This window comes from Ananas comosus, linkage group 18 (assembly GCF_001540865.1).
Source record: "Ananas comosus cultivar F153 linkage group 18, ASM154086v1, whole genome shotgun sequence".
Classification (NCBI taxonomy): Eukaryota; Viridiplantae; Streptophyta; class Magnoliopsida; order Poales; family Bromeliaceae; genus Ananas; species Ananas comosus.
This window is the reverse complement of record NC_033638.1, coordinates 4,275,922-4,293,307: the sequence shown is the minus strand read 5'-3', so window position 1 is coordinate 4,293,307 and position 17,386 is coordinate 4,275,922. Positions and strand designations below refer to the sequence as shown.

The 17,386-nt window shown below is 37.1% G+C and overlaps 1 protein-coding gene across 2 annotated transcripts in view; it reads left to right on the top strand.

The window, feature by feature from the left end:
- LOC109724354 (E3 ubiquitin-protein ligase KEG) overlaps positions 1-11,588 on the top strand; it is a 30,675-nt gene extending 19,087 nt beyond the window's left edge. For both annotated transcript variants that reach the window (XM_020253147.1, XM_020253146.1), the window contains exons 8-16: positions 552-673; positions 1,180-1,314; positions 5,378-5,502; positions 5,807-5,911; positions 6,077-6,310; positions 7,372-7,705; positions 7,838-8,026; positions 8,106-8,411; positions 9,818-11,588. In XM_020253147.1, coding sequence (XP_020108736.1) covers positions 552-673; positions 1,180-1,314; positions 5,378-5,502; positions 5,807-5,911; positions 6,077-6,310; positions 7,372-7,705; positions 7,838-8,026; positions 8,106-8,411; positions 9,818-11,080 — 2,813 coding nt within the window. In that variant the 3' untranslated portion in view covers positions 11,081-11,588. The remainder of the gene's footprint in view (positions 1-551; positions 674-1,179; positions 1,315-5,377; positions 5,503-5,806; positions 5,912-6,076; positions 6,311-7,371; positions 7,706-7,837; positions 8,027-8,105; positions 8,412-9,817) is intronic.

The following is a 17,386-nucleotide window of genomic DNA, read 5'->3' as shown; positions in this document are numbered from 1 at the left end:
TTTCTGGTCAACTGCTATTACAAAGAACAATTTATTTAGCTGTGCAATAGTCTATTTGCACGCTACTCCTTTCTATCTGCAGTATGCACACAAGGATTAGTTGATCTCTTTATGTCGTTGGCCTGTAAGTATGCCGTTGATTATCTCTTTATGTCGTTGGCCTGTAAGGATTAGTTGATCTCTTTATGCAGTATGCGCAAGGATCTCTTTATGTCGTTGGCCTGTAAGTAAAAATCTAAGGAGGTACGTGAAGGTCAACTAGTGCAGTTTGGTAATGTGCATGACAAGATGATTCCAAAGAAAAATATGTCCATTTACGCCTGAATTGGTATTCATATTTAAATCTCAATATTTCTAAATGGAAGAGTTATTTGTTGTTTATCTTGCTTTAAATATGAACCTACTTTCTTGTGTTGACTTCTTAGTTTGCGGCAATAAGAAACCAAAATTGCTAATTAGCCCTCCATTAATTGACTCTTGCTTGATTCCTGCTTAAGAATTATCTTATTTTCTTCCATGGTTCTTTACTTGTGGAACATTTGTTTTATCAGAGGGTCGAGAATTAGTAAGAATATTGCTTGCTGCTGGTGCTGATCCAACAGCTCAAGATGAACCACATTGCCGAACAGCTTTGCATACAGCTGCAATGATCAATGATGCTGAATTGGTGAAGGTAAATCAGATGCTTTTGAAGTGAAAGAAGCATATGACTCCTTTTAGCCTGTAACTTGCCATCATGTATGATTTTATTTTTTTTTGCGGGTAAAAATGTATAAAACTGACCTCAACTAATACCCATTTTCATCTGACATGTAACCTTTAAAAATTTTGATTTTGCTACCTAACCTTTTAATTTATTTGATTTGAGCTGGTTAATGATTATTTAACTTTTAAATTTGAATGTGTCGTTTATCTTTATCGATTTAATTAGTATATTTTATGCAATTTGTGTAACTATAAATTCATCATCGTAAACAATTAGTTTAAATTTTGCATCGGAAGAGTCATCAAATGAATTAAATGAAACAAATTGAAAGGTTGGGTACTAAAATCAAAATTTTAAAATGTTGGGTAGTCGAATCAAAATGGTCTATAGTTTCAGTAAGTTCTATGCATTGTTACCTTTTTTTTTCCTGGGTTGATTTTGTAAATTATGATTCTGTTCTATTATCCTCTCAGATTATTCTTGAAGCTGGGGTTGATGTCAATATAAGAAATGCGCAAAATACAATACCTCTCCATGTTGCACTAAATAGAGGTGCAAACTCATGTGTCGGCTTGCTTTTATCTGCTGGTGCAAACTGCAATATGCAGGTCAGTTTATGGTCTTTCCTTGCGAAGCATACAGGTCAGTTATATATATATACATACACACACACACATGTATATATATATAACAATTTCATTGATCAAAGAAAAGGTTTCTGAAGCTATGTATGTACTATAGGAGTAAGCTTGAGTTATTATTGAATAAGCCTTTTATATGGCCACATGAATTAGCCTTCCCTTATATGGTCTGAAATATTCAAACCATCCGCTAAGATAAGATTTTAATGTGCTCCTAACGTTTCATAGTCAGTAAGCTTCCCAGGGTTCCATCATCATGTGAGAAAGTTAGGACCCGATGTGATATTTATATTGTGAACCTAGGTATTTCTGCACATTATTGGGAATTTACTTCATATTATGAAAAGTGAAATCGACCAGCACTTCTTTTTGATGATAAAAAGCAATATTGTCTCTTGAATCTAAAATAATTGGTCACTTTATAATTTTGACTTTTCCATGGAGCAAATATTCATATATGTTCTGGAATTTCATTTGGTTTTGTGTATTCCTAGTTTAGAACACTGGCAAGTACCCTTTAAACTATTACTATATTTTATATGTTGAGTGTCAGTTTATTGTTGTATTATCGTGTGTGAGATTTATACTGTCTGTGCTTTCACATAGATCTACTAGTCTGTGTTAAACAATCCATAGAGTAGTTCATATATTAGACTCTCAAGTATCGTTTGGTTCGGGAATAAGTTGTTTTGCTTATTATTGATATAGGTACAACTTCTGGGATAAGTAGGAACTAAACTAATTTTGTATTTGGATAAGAAATGAGTTATTCCCGTGAATAAAAAATAGTGTTTCGATCGCTAAATTGGAATAATGGAAATCGGAGCAATTATGATTTTAAAATAAAAATGTTTTACCTAATTAAAAAATATCAAAGGGTTTAATTTAATAACTAATTAATTAATTTACTATAAAAATGTAATTTACTATGTTAATTGATTAATTAGTTAATTGTTAAATCATTTAGATAAATAGTTAATAAATTAATTAAATTAGTCAAAATATTAATTAGTTGATTAATGTGATTATTAATTACTACATAAGCACATCAAATAGTTAAAAATTAATTAGTTAATTAATTATAAATAATAAATTAATTGCTCAAGTATTAATTAAATATTTTTAATTGAATAAATTAAGTGGTTAATTAGCTAGCTAGTTAATTAGTAAGTTAACATATAATACATTAACTACTCATATTGTTGAATTATTTATTACTTAATTAAGGGGAGGAACAAAAGGGAGAATTGTAGTTCCACACTAAAAGAGAGGAACTACTATTTTCCCCTCTTAACGGGTTATCCTAGACTAATCTATTAAGAGGGAAACAAGTGTTCCCCCTTTTGTTTGGGTATAAGTGGGGAATAAACCTCTTGTTCCCCACTTATACGTAATCCAAGCACTATCTCAAATGTTATTATTTCTATGAAATATTAACTTACATCTGGCTTCAATCTGTGGTCAGTTTCATGAATCAAGACTTGATATATTTCAAATTGAAGTATTATCTACTAGCTTTTTCTCTTTTAGATTGACTAGTAGATTGTTAAGGACCATTCTTCATACAATAGTCTTTGCCTCTCTCCGCCCGTTTATTTCTTTATACAAATCTATACAATACATTATTTGACACCTCTTCATGTGCCACGTGGCGCCCTCTTATTCCACCTCTGTCCCCCCATCAATCTTACCTCTCCTCTCTCTCCTCAATTTTATCCCTTCTCTTTCTCTCTCTCTCCTCGATCTTATCCTTTCTCTCCTCACTTTTTCAGCCATGGCGGAAGCATAACAATCTTTTAAAAGATTGTGCTCTCGTTTCATGTTATTGAATTGACCAAGCAACTTAGTATATTGGACCGTAACATTGTCATACAAATTTTTGTACAGTATATAGTCATTGTAGTTCGCATCTTTTATTTGCAAATCAAGTTTGCCTCTCATTCCTTAAATAGCTACATGGGCTGCATCTTCTCTTGCGACAACGAAATCAGGCGACGGATCACACCAACACCAGACAATTTCAATAGTTGTTCCAGTATAGGCAATCGGAAGGTCTATGTATGCTAGGAACCAACCCTCCGCAGCAACTGTCACCTTGCACTAAGGAGTTTCGATGCCAAGTTGCTTGGATATTTCCTCAAGTAATTTATTATAAGAAAGCTGAACAACCGACATCTCGACAACTATAGGTGAGGTAAACATAGGAGGATGAAAGAATCAAATCAAAGAAGATCACTTAAACCGACATAACAGGAAATTAGTTACCAAATCACAATAGGAATTCAAATTGGGTGAGAATTGATCGTAGGCATATGTGAGCAAGAGATATGCGAAAATGTAGATTTCTTTTTCTTAATAAGGCAACACTTCTCAGCTGGCATGATGAACTACACCAAACCATAGCTTACGTTTAGTGAGAGTATAGATTAGCGTTTTTCCCCTTTAAGAACGCAAGATTTAATATATGTATAGATTTTTTTTCCCTCTTGATTTACATGCATTAAGATATGAAACAGGGTTGCACAACAGATGTATATTTTCACCATAGTTTACATTTATTTTGTATGCTTTCTTGTCCCCCTTTCTCTATATCGAAAGGGACTTAGCGAAATACAAGTATCAAAAAAATGGTTTCGCCAATTAAGTCATGGACTAATAGAAGCTTGCTACATGACCAATAAAAATTTTGGACATGCCTATTGCACTGTAAAGCGACTTTAAAAAGATTTTAAAATTAATTCATCAAACATAATTAAATTATTAGACTTTGTAATAAGATATGTTTAATTAAATTTTGATATTAGAACATTAGTCATCTAATATAAGTTACGGTGTATGGAGTATTAATATACACCAAGTGCATCTAATAGTTTCTTATTTTTTTAATCAATTTTACAAAGTAAAGACATCCTAGCCTATTCTTCAATTTGAAATTAGTACTGTAACTTTAACTTTTTAGTTAAAAATATATTTATAGAATAGCTATCAAAACTATTAATTTAATTAAAATTTTAAATAAAATTATTAAAATAATTTAACCCTACAAATATTGAAAGTTAAGAAAATATTAATAAAATATATATTTTTTATAACGTACATAAGACTACTGTATAGAATTTTTTTTTTTTGGTTTCTTTAGTTAAATTTTTTAATCTTAAAAGTATATATATCTTAATTGGTTGAAATATTACCTACCCGCTGCGAAGCGCGGGCCCTATATTAGCCGACTTAATGCTTGAGTTGATGAAAGACCTATTGTTTGAGCTGACACATAACGTTTCAGTATAAGCTTCAACTCTATATGTGCGCGTGTACAGACAAATTTATATCTTAATTGGTTATATATATCTTAATTGGTTGAAATATTACCTACCCACTGCGAAGCGCGAGCCCTATACTGGTGGACTTAATGCTTGAGTTGATGAAAGACCTATTGTTTGAGCTGACACATTATGTTTTAGTATATGCTTCAACTCTATATGTGCACGTGTACAGACAAATTTATTAGGTGGCAACATTAAATTCCATCACTGCAAAGTGCATGTTTGACCAGATTTATATGAAGCACTGCAGCTTCTATAGCACAGAAAAACAAGAATGATATTTTCGAGAGTTCTCTTGTCATTCATTCATAGATACTTGTGTACTTCTCTGCAAGTATTTTGATACAAGAATAACAGTTTGATAGATCTCAAATCTGCCAACAGTTTGAAACTCAGGGCGCTTATGATTTATGTGTCATGACATCTGCCATTAGTTTATCCTCCACTAAATTGTTTGTTCTACATTTTGGCTCAAAATGTTGATGGTCATTCTTTGTTGTATCCCTTTCATGAGGGCTATCAAATGCATTTGATGCATTAGTTGATTTGAATTGTTATTCAGTGGAAGCATGCTCACAGAATAGTCTTTTCAGTTTTTACTGATTTAGCTGTGCTGATGATCATTTTACTTTAGAATCTTAGTGGACATGCATATACATTTTCTTTTTGATCTAATCTTTCAGTTTTGCATTGGCTAATTTAATTAGGATGATGATGGGGACAATGCATTTCACATCGCCGCTGATGCTGCAAAGATGATACGTGAGAATTTGAATTGGATTGTTGTAATGCTGCAGCATCCATCTCCTGCAATAGAAGTGAGAAACCACAGGCGAGTAATTATTGACTTAAAAGAGTTTTATCTCTTCTTCAATTGCATGATTAGCATGTCGAAGTATAGCTATTTAGCTGAGATCACTTCAAGTGTTTAGGTGACATCATCTTGTAACTTATGATCTGTTCTCCAATATCAGATGCATGAAGTTGAAATGATGGCATGTTGTGTGATTTAAGTATATATCATGTCTGCTTGCTGGAAGTTGTAACATAGTTTGGAATTGTCTTCATTTTGTAGAGATTAATGGCTATTTCATATATTGGCAAGGTCTTGGGAGTAATATAGTAATTTGCTTCAGGGGCTGGACATTGCGTGATTTTCTAGAGAGTCTCCCTCGAGAATGGATTTCGGAAGAGCTGATGGAAGCGCTAGCAGATAAAGGTGTTCAACTTTCACCAACCATGTAAGAAAAATGTAACCTGATATAACTTTCTTACCAAACTTTCTTTCGTTTATGTTTTTTTTTTTTGGGAAAGGCTATTTTAATATTTCTAATGACCTTTGGTGGATGATAAGAGAAGAAATTTATATACAATTCGAGCAATATCTGACCGGATGCTCATGTCAGATATGAAGTTGGAGACTGGGTTAAATTCAAAAGAGGTGTCGAGACTCCAGCATATGGTTGGCAAGGTGCAAGACAGAAGAGTGTAGGTTTTGTGCAGACCATCCTGGATTTGGACAATCTTATTGTATCATTTTGCACTGGAGAAGCTCATGTTTTGACTAGCGAAGTTATCAAAGTGATTCCCTTAAACAGGGGGCAGCATGTGCAGCTAAAATCTGATGTCAGAGAACCAAGGTATGCTGTTGAAACTCATGTATTAATGATTACTTATTTCATTAAATATTTATAAAATCTGTTCTGATTTGCTGAGAAACAAGTGTTACAAACTGGAAAATCAAACTACCCAAATGGATCCTCCATTTCATCGAATTAAGATCATTTAAATGCATGAATAGTAGAAAAAAAGAATAAATTGATGCATTTAAATGATCTTGAATGCAAGTTCAGGATAGCCCATGCTGTCAGGCACTTAAATCCTTCCCTCGCATAACATATATCACCCATATCCTGCACATTCACGGAGTATTTGGTTTGGAAATTAGTTTGGTTGATAGCCGCATAAATTGAGTTGATGAAGATAGGAGATAAGTGCACAATTTGCCCAGCACGTTGAGAATGGTGAGTGTGTTTTGCGCATTTTTGTTAGACCTCAGAAATAGTAGAAATATGTTAATATTGATGCAGAATACAGATTACTCTTTCAAAGAAGTTTCTTTCCGTTGTTGAAGTAACAAAGTGGAGCAGCTACAGAGGCTAACTCTAGGAATCTTGAGGCTCTTTTCCAAGGCCTGTTAGCGGAAATTAGTACTATCCCTCAAGCGTGTGGCAGAGCTATGCTTCTTTCATCTTAAAAATTGTCGTTCTAGTCATCCAACCTTCAATATGCTTCTTTTAGCATCTTGTCATCAGAAAGTAAAAATTGCAAATGACCCTTTTTGAAATTCTGATGTTTGTACTTACCTCCAGAGCATTCTAACTAGTATAATTAACCTCGTAAAACCACGAGATACATAAGTCATAACCTTTCTATAATTAGATGACACCATTTATTGGAGGACAGGTCTAATAGGTGATTTCTGTTTTCATGAACATCTGCCAGGCAGATGTTCCTTTTTTTTGTCATGTGAAAATATCATTTTAAAAGGATTTGACTTACGGCTACTACTTGTTATCACTGTTCAGCTTTATTTTGCTCTTGTAACTGACATGCTGTTTTGCAATATAGTGTTTTCTTTGTCCAAATTTTGTATAAATCCTCCCTTATAGCACTTCATTCTTGAGTGTTTTTTCATCAGATTTGGATGGCGTGGTCAATCAAGAGATAGCATTGGAACTGTACTGTGTGTTGATGATGACGGCATTTTACGGGTTGGTTTCCCTGGAGCTTCTAGGGGATGGAGAGCTGATCCTGCTGAAATGGAGAGGGTGGAAGAGTTTAAGGTTGGTGATTGGGTCCGAGTGCGGCCCTCTTTAACAGCTGCTATCCACGGCATGGAAGCCATAACTCCTGGAAGTATTGGGATCGTGTATGCCATCAGACCTGATAGCAGCCTTTTATTGGGTCTTTGCTATTTGCCTACTCCGTGGCACTGTGAGCCTGAGGAAGTTGAACCAGTTGAACCATTCAGGGTAAGGAGATGCATACTGTGCAGTCCCTGCATTATCTATACTTTCCCTTTTCTATTTAATACTAATTTCTGCTATCCTTTTCTTTCTTGATATTGCTTTCTTGCTTGTATGGCACTCTCTGAACTCCTCCAGATTGGTGACCGAGTATCCGTAAAGAGATCTGTTGCGGAACCTAGATATGCTTGGGGTGGTGAGACACATCACAGTGTAGGAAAAATAATTGAAATTGAGAGTGATGGTCTACTGCTGATAGATATCCGCAATCGATCGACTCCGTGGCAAGCAGATCCTTCTGATATGGAGAAGGTTGAGAAATTTAAGGTAAGGTGTTGTATCCAACAAACATTGCCTTTGCTTTATTAGCAATTCTGAGTCTCTTCCTCCAATTACTGGTTTGCAGGTCGGTGACTGGGTTAGAGTTAAAGCCACTGTACCGTCACCAAAGTATGGATGGGAGGATGTCACACGTAATAGCATAGGGATGATACACAGTCTAGAAGACGATGGTGATATGGGTGTTGCCTTTTGCTTTAGGAGCAAGCCTTTTCCTTGCTCTGTTGCAGACATGGAGAAGGTGCAGCCTTTCGAAGTAGGACAGAAGGTTCATGTCATGCCATCCATTACTCAGCCCCGACTTGGGTGGTCAAATGAAACTGCAGCAACTGTTGGGTCGATTGCTAGAATAGACATGGACGGAACTTTAAATGTGAGTTGAATTTTGTCCTCTAACCAAGGATTTAAGTACCCACCGGCACGGGCCACGTCTACTGCACCGTATCGTGCTAACGAGATACCATCACGATACAGCCCCCGTGCCGATGGCATAGTTCAAAATCTTTTTTACTTTAAAATAGTAAGTAATTTTTTCAATAAAATTCAAAAGATTTGATAAAGATACATAATAAGCAACAAGAAAATTTTTGTTGCTAAAAAAAATAAATTTTTCATGTCATTATATGTCGGCGCACATATATTTTATGTGATCAACATGCATCAGTATGACCCGACATGCACTATGCCGTACCATGCCAACAAGTTTACAGCACGATCCCGTGCCACAGCACATAAATCCTTGCCTCTAACATGATTGTTGGGTGGGCAAAATGCACATACCTTCCTGAACTCTACTGGTCTTTAAGCCAGGCTCGTTGGCATTGTTGCCCTTTTTTGTTTTCTTTTTAAATAAAATTTTTATATGAAATAGTGTAGGAGGAGATGATGGATTGCTTGCAATCCCTACATTTAAGGTGTTTGCTTGGCAACAAAAAAAAAAAAAACTTGGAAGCAAATATTTATTGGTTCCAAGTTTTTTTTTTTTGCGGAAATAAGTTTGTCATCCATCACTTGGATGGTTGTCTCGCAAGCTAACCGATCATGACAAGAAAAGAATTATCCTGCTAGTATATCAAATTATTTAAGATTGATGTTTAAAGAAACAAAAAATGGTGGCAGTGCCAAACAACGCCTAAACTTTCAGTTTTTGTAATTGACCTTCGAAACTTATTACATAGTGAAATTAACTCCTGTCTGGAGAAAGAATTGGAAGACTAACTGCTAACCCTGGCAAGTGTTTTTTCACATCATCCTATAGTGGTTCCAAAACAGAGAATAGCTTATCACCTCTCCATTGTATAGAAGAAAGAATCAAGATTGAAGCACACTCCAAAAAATCAGTTCAATCTTTTATCATTCTTGGCCCAGGCAACTTCCCATTGCTCTGGATGATAACTCAAATCTTTCTTTCAGTTGGTCGATCTACTTTCTACAGTTGCCCTACATTGACGGCAAATTTTGTTTATTTTGGAAGTATGCTTCTGCTTTGATGCTTTTATACATCGAGCAGAGAAGAGAAGCTAGGATCCTGTGTTGTTTGAACATATTCTATTTCGCATCATGGACAATTGATGAACATTTGAGTTAGTTTTCTAACATTTCTGAGAGAGAGGGTCTATTTAGCTGTCTATTAATGTTGAGGGGCTAATTTCAAACGTTGTAAGTTGATGGGTCTACTTGCCAAAGAAGTTCACGGTAGTGTCTTTTCATTTAATCCATGTTGAGTCTATTTTATGCAACTTTCAGTTCCGAAGGTTTTAACTGCATTTTCCTATTCAGGTTAGAGTTTCAGGGAGAAGTAGCTTATGGAAAGTTGCCCCAGGCGATGCCGAGAGGCTCTCAGGCTTTGAGGTTGGAGATTGGGTTCGCATGAAGCCGAGCCCTGGGTCTAGACCTACATATGATTGGAACAGCGTCGGAAAAGAAAGTGTAGCTGTTGTTCACAGCATACAAGACTCTGGATACTTAGAGTTAGCTGGTTGTTTCAGAAAAGGAAAATGGATGACCCATTACATGGACGTTGAGAAGGTACCTTGTCTGAAAATCGGTCAGCATGTTCGATTCCGCACTGGTATCACAGAGCCAAGATGGGGATGGAGAGATGCTCAACCTGATTCTAGAGGCATTGTTGCCAGTGTTAATGCGGATGGAGAGGTGAGGGTCGCGTTCTTTGGGGTGCCAGGGCTATGGAGAGGAGATCCCGCTGACCTCGAGAAGGACGACATGTTCGACGTTGGGGAATGGGTGAGGCTGAGGGACGATGCCGACTGCTGGAAGTCTGTGAAACCCGGGAGCATTGGAGTGGTGCACGGGATCGGGTACCGAGGAGACGTGTGGGATGGGACCGTGCATGTCGCCTTCTGCGGCGAGCAAGAGAGGTGGGTTGGGCCTGTTTCCCACCTCGAGGCTGTGTCGAAGCTCGTCGTGGGCCAGAGGGTGAGGATCAAAAAGTGCGTGAAGCAGCCGAGGTTCGGTTGGTCCAATCACAGCCATTCTAGCATTGGAACGATATCGTCCATTGATGCGGATGGAAAGTTGAGGATATACACGCCTGCTGGATCGAAGGCTTGGATGATGGACCCGGCTGAAGCGGAGAGAGTGGAGGAAGAGGAGGAGGTCTGCATTGGAGACTGGGTGAAGGTGAGGGAGACCGTTACCACGCCTACATATCAATGGGGGGAAATTAACCATGCTAGCATAGGTGTGGTGCACCGGAGAGAGGATGGGGAGCTGTGGGTTGCTTTTTGCTTCAGCGAAAGGCTCTGGGTGTGCAAAGAGTGGGAGGTGGAGAAGGTGCGGGCCTTCAAAGTAGGCGACAAGGTGAGAATAAGGCCTGGTCTCGTGACGCCGAGGTGGGGATGGGGAATGGAGACCTTTGCAAGTAAGGGTGAGGTGATGGGAGTCGATGCCAACGGGAAACTTCGTATCAGGTTTAAGTGGAGGGACGGGAGGATATGGATAGGGGATCCCGCTGATGTTGTTCTTGATGACGGTTCAGACACAGCTGCGACAACAGAAGCTAGTAATGGTTATTGTTTGTAGGGGTTCTGTTGCTCTTCAGATGCAAACACTGATACGGTGCGATAATCTTGATGACGAATTGGCTTGCTTCATCCTCGTGATAGCGGGGACTTACTTCGCAACTGTGAAGTATGAGGACACCACTATTTGCTTTGTGAAGAATTTAGAGTTCGACATCGCCAACTAGCGTGGTAATTATATTACTATGAATGAGAACTCTGTTAACAACTATCTGTATTATAGTGTTGTACAGGTTGGGACCTGGTAAAGCGGACTGACAGCTTCTCCTTTCTATTGATGGAATGTACAATTTCTCCTCTAGTTACCAAATTCTTTTGATAAGTCGCTTCCCTGAGAGCTCCCAAGGAAGAGAAGGGTCATGCTGAATGTTCACCCTTGTTGTTTTTTTTTGTCTTCTGTTATGCTGAACCAATTAACGCATCATCGCAGTGTGCGATTGATTGAGATGTCTAAGAGGGGGCGGCGCTAACCCATGGAAATGAGGCCGATAATGCCAATTAGCTCTTAAGTTGATGTTTCTCAGTAATTAATGTGTGGTGGAAAACGAGTAACATGTTCCTGTTTAAGTGATGTCGTGCAAATTTGTGACATTCTTTGAAGGAAATATGCGACAGAGTTTTGTTCACCAAAGAAACATAGCAGGTTGTTGAACATGCCGGTCTACCCAAAGCGGTGTTACTATATAATTTTACAGTACGTATGAATTTTGAAGATGAATCTTAATCTTAATCTTAATTCATTTATAACTGTCTAATTGAATATAATCTAACGTTGAATTCAAGTATCAAAACAGAAAGCAATTTAACTAACTAAATTTAGTAATTTGCCAAAAAAATTCTTAAATCTAAGTTTAATGTATTCAAATAGTTAAAATAAATCTGTCTAAAAACAAGGGTATTTTTTTGCATTTAATCTCTCAAAACATTTTTTTTTTTTTGTAAATTGCCCGAGCAAAATTATAATTGCACAAATGCAAATGCCCCTCTTCTTGTCCACGCGAGCACCACACTGGACAGAAGAAAGCCCAGTTGGGCATCGTACGTGGATACGATATTAATTTATTTGTCTGTGTCATTATTTTAGAAGAAAACGGCAACTGAATTATCGTATTCTCTTTTACTTGGATGCCATGAAATTTCGCTGTGTTTATAACATGGGATTTCATTTACAATGTACCTAATACGAAAAATAGAACGTCGTGTTCTGAATATGGTTATTAGTTGACCGCGTTTTGAACACCGTAGCTGTGCTTAGTTTCTCCTCTCTCTCTCTCTCTCTCTCTCTCTCTCTCTCTCTCTCTCTCTCTCTCGCGCACCGGCCTCACTATTCTTCCGACTAGCCGACAGGCGGAGTCGAATGCCGTCGTCCGCAGTGTAACTCTCTTTACAGCCATACCTCTCTCTTTCCACCGTCGTTGGTCATCCACTCTAGCTCTCTCTTCCTCGATCACTGCCAACCCCCCATCATCCGCTGTCCGCAAACTAGTAAGTTCCTCGATCTTCCACCGCTCAGAGTAATGCTTCTATACTTCTTTTTTTTTTATTACCGTTCATTCACGCGTATTCAACGGCTCAGATTTAATTTTTTTAAAATTATGACCTGCAATAGCAGGTCACTTTGGGAGAGGTACCGGTTACCAGGTACCTCAGAAAAGGATATTTTTGTCTTTTAGTACATGGGCAATTTCGTCATTTTACATCTACTGTATTTCCAAAATTTTTATTTTTTCTTTATTTCCTTTTTCTCTCTCTATCTTTCTTTTCATAATTTGGCATTTCATATAAGAAAAATTTCAAATAATTTGACAATATGATCATTGAATTTAAACTTTAAATAGTAATATGAAATTCCTCTAATTTAAATTTCACTTTTAAATTTAAAATTTAATATTATATTCAAATTTATATTTTAAAAATTTAAGTTTCATATAAATACTTTGAAATATGGTAAACAGAAATAATTGTTTGAATTCTAGTCTTCTGGTTTAGGTTTGGTTTTGGGTTTCGAAAAATTGGTCAGTTTTGAATTTGGATATGGATTTTTGAAATCCGTCGAGTTCGGAAATAAGTTTTGTGATTGTTAGTCAGATTCGAATTCAAATTCCTAACTATTTTTTTTCTCACCAATAATTCTAATCTTTTTAATTTATATGTTTAAAATTATATTTAAAATATTTATTAGCTCTAACAGTTAAATTATCATTCTGTTTAAAATATTTATTATCTTTACCGGTTCCAAATTGTTCTTAATGTTATTCGGTTCAATAGGTTAAAATCAGATTCTTGATAGAATAGGTCAAAGTCTGATCAGTCAAATCAATCGGTTCAATCTAGTTTTTAAATCATTGAATTTAAAATTTAAATAGTAATATGAAATTCCTCTAGAGAAATCTAGTTGTAGAAATCTTACTCTCTAAGTTTTTTATGCATTACGTTTTAAACTGGTGCGAATAAACTGTATTTTAAATCTTGGTAGAAATTTAGTTTTTAAATAGTAATATGAAATTCCTCTAATTTAAATTTCACTTTTAAATTTTAAGTATTTAATTTTTAAAATTTAAATTCATCGTATTTAGAAATAAAACTATTTCTAAAATTTCTATAATTTAAATTAATGCATAATTTGAGAAACACTAAAACATTTAAAGTAGATTCCTAAATTAATGCCTAATAATTGCATAAATTTGGTTAATCAATTAATTTCCTAAATTAGTGCTAATTTATGCATAAATTTAGGACCTTAATTAAAAGTTTCTTTAAATATTGTATTATTTAATTACCAAACTAACCTTGAATAAAATAATCTTTTTACCTGCTAAGTATTAAAGTTATATTTTTACCCTCTATTAATCAACGGTTAAGGTCTTTTTTATTTTTTTTTAAAAAAAGTACCGAATCATTTCTCAATTATGTTTTATTTTCTTCTTTTTTTTTTAAGTTGTTGCTTTGATGAATCAACGAGTTGTAGTTGGAATTCTATATTTTTGCCTTCATTATGCATAGTATTTTTACTTTATGCATTGATAGATTATCCTGTATAGTTTAATTTTGCATTCAAAAAAATTCGTTATGCAGGTTTATAAGCAATGATAAGATCAAAAAAATTGAAAAGTTGTATAATTACCACACTTCAAGATGATGAACCTCAATCAGATGGTGATGACTTATCACCTACCTTAGAAGCTGCTTTTTCAGAAAATCAGCCTACCTCAGAACGAGAACACTCTAAAGACAATCCACAAGTGCAAAAACCAATAAATGTTGAAAATAATGATACATTGGAGATAATTGGTAATCTTTACTCTTTTTAATTTAATTTTTTGCATGCTAGATCTTACGATTTATCTTTAAAATCCTTCGTAACTCTTTTTATTCAGATAAGTAAGGTAATTTAAAGAAAAAAAGAGGATTCACACAAGCAAAAGATGTTTGGACTTTATCAGGACAAAGAATTATAATAAAATGGAACAAATTTGGATAACATATAAAGAAAGGCGGGGGAATTTTAGGTGATTGGTTTGGAACAGTTGTACGACATGTGAATATGTGTTCTATCCACTATATAAGTTGGAAGGTTATGCCTCTACTGCCTTTTAAAGTAGACATAATCAAAATGACTCGGATGAGCATTTATTTTAATTATTTGATTTTATATTTGACAATTTTTAAGAGATATAAGTATAATTAACAATTTGTCTACTTTTTCTTTTTTGGAGAATGCAATGTTTTATGTATATAAAGCAAGTTTTATTTTTTATTTTCTGATTTTAGTATTCATTGATATGATACATTCCCCTATGTGAAGGTTAGGTGGAGCAATCACGAGGATCGCGAAGCTACCTGAAAACTCGAGGATCTAATGAGAAAGCACCACCCTCATCTATTTGAGGAGTAAGGTATGAATTTAAGTTAAGGTAAAGAATTGAGTTCGTTTCGAGGACGAAACTCCTTTTAAGGAGAGGAGAATGTAAGGGAGTGAGTTCTCGAAATCCGAGGATTGTACTTCGTCTAGGATTGACTATTTGTCGAGAGAATACCCTTTGTGGATGTTGGAAATGGCCAAAACACAAAAAGTGCTTTGGAGTTGAGTCCGCGAGAGCAAATAAGCAAAATCTGGACTCAACAGATTTTTGCCCTCGGGGACTGGTCCCTGGAGGGAAGGACCGGTCCCCGTGGCTGATGGTCGCGAGGGAGATCGATGCGATCGGTCCCTGGCTGAGGGGACCGGTCGCCGTGCGCGACACCCGCGAGAGGAAGCCAAAATTTGGCTAAGTCCTGAAGGTTCCCCGTTCGGGAACCGGTCTCTCAGGAGAGACCGGTCTCCGAGGGACCGGTCCCTCAGGTGAGGACCGGTTCCCGTGCGCGAAAGGTCCCCAGACTGCAGGGAGAGCTCTCGGGGACCGGTCTCCCCGACCAGGGACCGGTCCCTTTGGGCGAAAACAGCCTAGTGACAGCTGCGTGAGAGATGAAATGTTGAGGGGTTTAAGTGCAAAATGGCCGCAATTAGAGTGGGCTAAGCCCTCTCTCTCCCTCACACTCATCTCATTTCCTCTCTCTCACTCTATTTCCCTCTTGCTCTCTCTCTCTCTAGAAAAGAAAGGAGAAGAAGAAGAACAAGAAGGAGAGGAAGGAAAAAAAGAAGAAGAACAAGAAGGAGAAGAAGAAGGAGATCAAGAGGAAGGCCTTGGACACCTTCATCTTCCTCTCCTTTTCTCTTTGGTGTAGCACAAGAGGTGAGCTCTTGAACCCTAGCTTGTAAAACTTAGGGTTTTGGGTTTTTATGCATTGAAATGGGTCAAATGGACCCTAAGCATGTTTCTAAATAGATCAATCCCAAGAATCTAGAGATTTGTAGGATGGTTTGCTATGGGTGGAAACCTAGGGCTCCAAAATGTGTTTTTTGTGAAAGTATGAGATTGATCTCATTTGAAGCCTTGGAAACCCTATTGTTAGGTCACAAAACGTGGGGGCGAAGTTGATTTTGACATTCGGCGAGCCGGCGTGAAGTTCTCGGCAAAATATGGCCGGGATAGTGTGGATTTGGGCAAGGAAGGCTAAGGCCTTTTCGTTAAGTTTGCCGAGAAGGATTTCCGAAGCCTCTACATCGGTAAAAGATGGGGGGTGCCATCCCGAAGCTTTCAAACTCCTTTCTATGTCTTAGATTGCATTTAATCTCATCTCTTCATGTTGCATTGTAGGATTGCATAGTAGCTCTATTCCTTATTCTTTCTAAATGATAACCTAGTGTACTTGGAACGCTTGGTAACTTAGATAGGTGAGGATTGGGTCGGAACGTGGATCCTATGATGCGAAAGAAAAGAGATGAACCCGATGGGGGTATTGATGACATAGAAAGTAGTGTAATGATAACGAGTGGCATTCAAATATTAAATGATGACGAGTGACATTAATGTAGTGTAATAACACTAGAGGTCGATGGACCTAGGGATAGGTGGATCCCTTAGAAAATGCCTTATGAACAATGAATTTAGAAAAGCTAAATAGCATTGCATGAATGTCGGGAACCAATGATCCCGCGAGAAATGTTGACTCTAGTTGTAGAGCATCCTCACTTGGAGAGGATTTGATTGGATAGTTGACCCTAGTGATAGTGTATCCTCACTTGGAGAGGATAGATCTAGCTCACAGTCTGCGTTTGGAGTGGTATAACCATCCAATCCCCACATGGAGGGGATTGTCATCGAGTACTCCGGAGTGTCGCGTGACTAGGACCACTTGAAGGTCCGGACCACATGGAGGTCCGCAGACGGTCCCGGGCTTGGGTGCACTTGGAGCTCCCTCCCCACTTTGGGATTGAAAGGTGAGTTATGGGTGAGCCCTAGGGCCTCGCCACAGATTGGGTAAATGAAAAGTTAAAGGCTTAAAAATGTCATTAAACATTACTATTCGAACATGGATCGAATTTGTTAGTGTGGTAGCAAACCTTTACATATGATGCATGCATTCATATTCATGATTATGGGCATAGTAGCATAGTTTTCCTACTATTGCATTTACAATTTTCAGATACATATCTATCTATCTATCTGTTGTTACTTGTGCCCACTTGGACCTAGTGGGGAGATCGACAGAGTCGGCGGCCGAGCCCACTGGAAACTATGGAAGATAGTTCTCATCCCACTCTATTTCCAGTGGTAGGTACAGGGCTGCCGAGAGAGGACCGCGACAAGGGCATCGCGCCCGACTAGTGAGACCGTGGTAATATAGTAGCTTTCCTTTTTGTATTAGTCACCTATGTATTGAGAGAGATCATTGTAGGTGAGGATTTGGAGAGCTATGTATTTTG